Source organism: Bison bison, unplaced genomic scaffold, assembly GCF_000754665.1.
Source record: "Bison bison bison isolate TAMUID 2011002044 unplaced genomic scaffold, Bison_UMD1.0 scf7180017864167, whole genome shotgun sequence".
Taxonomy (NCBI): domain Eukaryota; kingdom Metazoa; phylum Chordata; class Mammalia; order Artiodactyla; family Bovidae; genus Bison; species Bison bison.
In genome coordinates, this window is record NW_011494739.1 from 2313203 (window position 1) to 2318237 (window position 5035).

Consider the following 5035-nt stretch of genomic DNA (forward strand, 5'->3'; position numbering starts at 1 on the left):
GTGATGACCATCCAAGTAGGAGATGGAGGTGGCTGGTCCAGGATGGAGGTAGGGAAAGCAGTCAGAGTGGTAGATGAGGACTGGTTGATGGAGACAGTTTCTGGAAGGATGATATGGGTTAGCGATACTAAATTTGCCAAGAGGTCAAGTAAGATGAAGACTGAGCCGTGGCCACTGGATGTAGGAAATGGGAAGTGGGAGGCTACTTAGGAAAAGGATGGGATGAAGGAGGAAATAGAGGCAGAGCTTGTAGACTTCTGAGAGCCAGGCCAGAAGTCAGAAGGTATAGGCTGGAGAAGGGTCTTGTTCTGTCTCCTCCTCCTTCTCCCCTTCCTCTTTCTTTCTTTCTTTAACATGGGAAATGCAATTAAAGACTGAGAGGAAGGAATAGCCTAAAGGGAGGAGTTGTTAGAGACACTGGAGGAATGGTTTGTTTGAGGAAGTTCAGGGGTTGCAGGGGATGCGACCCACAGTTGTGAAAGAGTGACTTTGGTCCATGGAGGAACCCTTCCTCTGAGTCAGAGAAAGGCCCTGGGGACTGGTGGGTGCATAGGTGAATCTGCAAGTGTGGGGTAGGCCCCATGTCTCTTTGAAGTAGGAGATCCATGGTCTGGTGAGAGGATGGGCACAAAGTGAAAATGGAGGCTGAGGAGGAGACGAGGCTTGGCATGACCCTTACAGGACTGGAAACAGCTGCCTGAAGACACACAGATTTCAAGGCAGCATGGAGCCCTCTGGGATCCAGTGTATGAGGCCAAGAGCTCCCTTGAGGGGGGACCTAAGCATGGGATGGTGGTGGCTGTAAGTGTTGCAAGGTAGGAGGGGCAAGTAGACAGTGACTATGAGAAGATGGTGAATAGGAGGCTCAGGAGATAGATGGTCAGGGCAGGAATGAAACAGGAGTTTAAGTGTGTATTTGAGTATGTGCACAAATCAGCTTGGTTAGATAAGTGTAACTCTCCACTTGGGAGATGGTCAACCCAGGGTATGCAGAAGGTCATCCTTTAGAAAACAGGAGGAAGCCACTGGAACTCTAATTTATGTGATTTCATGTTATCTTCTTAAAGTTTTCATTTGTGTCATACCTTGTACATATTATATTAATAAGGTGCACAAATACTAAATAAATATGCACGTACTGGGGGAGCGAAACATTGTCTGCTGACCAGGCAAACAATCTGAACAATTTGAACCATGGGATAAAGAGGGACTGCTCCCCATCTTGGACATCATAGGATGCTTTCCTCACCCCACCCAGGGCTGAACCTGCTTTGTTCACCTCGGTTTCTTGCCTAGAGCCTGGCACGCAGTAGATGCTCAGAATATCTGCTGAAAGAATGAGGGCAGGGGATCCTAGAGTGGCCCTGGCATTGGGCCAAAATGGCAATGGGGTCCTCAGCCCCCTCATCTCTGCCACCCCATATCCAGTTCATCAGCAGAGCCCATTAACTTCCCCTTCAGAATATACTAGTATCTGACTGGCCACACCCCCTCCTGCTGTCCTGTCTCACGTCACGCCTCCATCACTTATTGCCTGGTCTCTTCCTTGGGCTCCCAGCATCAAATCTGTCCCTTATAGTCTATTCTGTTAAAACTAACTCAGGTGTGTCTCACCTGCTCAAAACCCTGCAATGGCTCCTGTGAAGCTCAGAGGAAGAGCCAAAGTTCTTCCGGTGGCCCTCAAGGCCCGGCATGGTCTGCCCTCCCCTCACCTCTTGGATTTTGTCCCTCAACCCTCTATTGCCCTCCTTCTCTGCTCCAGCCATGCTGCTGTTCCCCAGGCACCCCAACTACATTCCCACCACACAGCCTTTGCACTTGCTGGTCCCCCTGGAAATAGCTTCCCCCTAGAAACCTTCCCAGGTTGCTTCATCACTTCACTTGTTCTCTGGTCTCAAACGTCACCTCCTCTGAGAAATCCTCTCTGATTATCTGACTTCAAATAGCCACCTCTGGTCACCCCTTGCCTTTTTCTTTCTCACTTTGCTTTACCTCTGACAGAGTACATATTGTTCATCCCTTTATTGTCTCTTTCCTATCCTGGTCCGGAAGGGAATGTACTCTTCTGCTTACTGTTGTATTTGCTGCTCCTAGGACGGGACTGGTCCACACTGGAGGAATGAATGGCAGTTGGGGAGTTAGGTTTCCAGTTCTGTCTTCTCCCAGTTTGTCGTGTGGCCTCAGGCTCATCTCTGCCCCTCTTTGGGCCTCATCATTCCAATATGTACAATTCAGAGACAAGGGCCCTATTAGCCTGGCCATCTGTGTCCAGGGCAGGGCTCTGGGGTAGATGCTCCACCTGCTGTTCGCTGCCCTCACCCCCCTGCAGACCCAGTCCTTACCTTCTGCAGCCACTGCGTGTTGTTCTCCAGCATTTTTTCCAGCTGTCGCATCCGCTGGCTTGGCCAGTCTCCTAGGTTCAGTGTGGCCGCCGGGGAGTCCCTCTGGAGACTGTTAGAGCCCCCAAAGGCCTCGGGCTCAGGTGGGCAGGGCTCAGGCTCTGGCAGCACGAAGGTGTAGCTGCATTGGCCGTGCTGGACTCGGTGGGCCCGGCGGCGCCCAGCGGCCTCCTGCCCCCTCCGCTGGGCCACAGTTGTAGAGGCCACAATGAGAAGGAGGCCACCCAGCAGCATGGCTGGTGGGGAGGGCATCCAGAGATGTGGTGATGGCGAGGGGTGTTGAGTCAGAGCCCTGGGGCTGGGCCTGTCCACCACCTATCTCTGTGCCGTTTGCACCCGCCGCTGGCCAACAGTGGCCAGGCTTGCCTGCACAGCCGCCGCAGCTGCAAAGCCCTGTTTGGCCAAGCTCTGTCCAGGCGGCTATTTATAATTGCTCCAAATACCACAGCTGCTCCGCTTCCTCCCACCGCCTCACGCTCCCGCCCCCAGACACCCCCTCACCTCTACTCTTCCCTCTTTCCCTTCCTGCCTCCTCGCGCGTGTCCGCACGCTGCCTCTATGTCCCTACACTGGCTTGCTCTGCCTGCCTCGCCTCCGAGTCCTTTTATGATCCAGTGGAGGCCTGGCCTCCCTGCCAGAGGGGAGGAAAGAAAACAAGACACACACACGCGCACACACACACACACACACACACCAAACCCACAAGCTGCCTGCTTCGGGAAACCAAAGGCAACTGAATTCTCTCTTTCTGTCTCTGTCTTTCCGTCTCTCTCTCTCTCCAACCTCTCCTCGCAAGGCTGAGATCTCAAATTTCAGCCCCCAGCGCCTTCTCCTTCTCCCCCCTCCACCTACCCCTTCTGATTTCGTGTTAGCCTTGGAACACAGCGGAGTGACCTTAAACAGAGCAACGGGGAGGGGGGCAGAGGGGTGAGGCTGGGGAGGAGGCAGCCAGTTCGATCTGTTTCTAGAGACAGAGAAAATCCTTGCAAGGCTAGGGAAGTGGGCGCCCCAGCCAGGCTCCCATCCTCACTTCTCTCTTGGGGCCTGGATGGGCTCCGGTGCTGTGATAGAAATGGGAGCGTGTTCTTGTCTGGAGGCAGATAGCGCTGCGGCTGCCTTTGGCTGGAACGGGCAAGTAGATTTTGGGGAGAAGAGCCTGAGGTGCAGCAGTGTCTTGACCAACCCCCAAGTTAGAGGCAGTGGTCTCTAAATCCTACTCCCCAACCACTGACCCTGAGACTTTGTGCGGGCAGCTTCACCTCTCTCAACCTCCATACCCTGAGACGGAAACTTCATCTCGTGCATGAGGAATGTATATGAGTTCTCAGCATGGGGACAGAGGAATTTTTGATTTACTTGTTGACCTGTTTACTGATTCAAATCCGGGCTCCACCACTCATCAGCTGTGTGTTTGGGCAAGTCACTTAACCTCTCTGTGCCTCTGTTTCGTCTTGGTGAACTGAGAAATAATATTAAAACCACCCACTTCACTGGGTGTGAAAATTATGAGTCAAAGCAGTGCTGGCACAAGGTGAGCGCAGAACAGAGGTTTTGGTTGTTGTCATAGTTACTATTATCTCGCCTTCTCCAACCTACTGGAATATAAACCCCAAGAGGGCAAAGATTTGTCCTTGGGAGACCTGGTCGCTGGGCAGAAGATGCCCAGGAGTTGGTTGGGCCCCTCCTCTGTGGGCGGCCTTTCTTTGCTGTTTTCCCAGAGTAGGGGCCTATCCGGCTGTTTGGTATTGTTTTTTTTTCCCCCTTTGTTTTCCCAAATCCTGATGAAATTTTGAACTGGACTAGCTTGGGACGACAGCAAACTAGGGGCTCATCCGGGACTAAGAATATGAAACCAGGTGTGTGATTTCCTTTGGCAGGAAAAGGCAAGGCAGCTGGTTCTCAGCCACCAGCATTCATGGGGCCCTGCTCGCCCACCTCTGCCTCCACTTCCTCCACTGTCTCCACTGTAAATGGGGCCACACCACCTCCGACCTTGCAAGGAAGTATGTTAATTCAAGTCTCATGAGTTTATCACAGGGCCCTGTACAGATGAGCCCAGAGTAAAGGCAACTGCTATTAGGATTATGCCGGCTAAGACTCAAGATAATCTCAGCGAGGCCAGCAGTATTATCCTTCCCATTTTACAGAGGAGAAAACTGAAACCCAGAGAAGAAAGTGATTTGCCCAAAGTCACACAAGACATGGAATCTAGAAAAATGGTACAGATGAACCTGTTTGCAGGGCAGGAATAGAGACATAGAGGTAGAGGGTGGACTTACTTATAGACACAACAGCAGAAGGAGACGGTAGTAGCAATTGAGAGAGTAGGACTGACATACACTCACTACCATGTGTAAAACAGATAGCTAGTGGGAAGCTGCGGTACAGCACAGGGAGCTCAGCTCAGTGCTCTGTGTTGACCTAGAGGAGTGGGATGGGGGGTTAGAGGGGAGATTCAAGAGGGAGGGAACATATGTATACATATAGCTGATTCACTTCATTGGACAGAAGAAAATAATGTAATATTGTAAAGCAATTATACCCCAATTCAAAAAACAAAACAACAAAACCGTAAAACAAATGAAAAAACTCTGGAGGGACTTGACCGGGAACTAGGAACTGGCCAGCCACGCTGG

The 5035-nt window shown here is 51.7% G+C and overlaps 1 protein-coding gene across 1 annotated transcript in view; it reads right to left on the minus strand.

Annotated features, from left to right (window-relative positions):
• ANGPT4 (angiopoietin 4) overlaps positions 1–3232 on the minus strand; it is a 48185-nt gene extending 44953 nt beyond the window's left edge. Inside the window, exon 1 of the mRNA XM_010841895.1 lies at positions 2343–3232. Coding sequence (XP_010840197.1) covers positions 2343–2651 — 309 coding nt within the window. The 5' untranslated portion in view covers positions 2652–3232. The remainder of the gene's footprint in view (positions 1–2342) is intronic.
• Positions 3233–5035: the final 1803 nt, after the last annotated feature.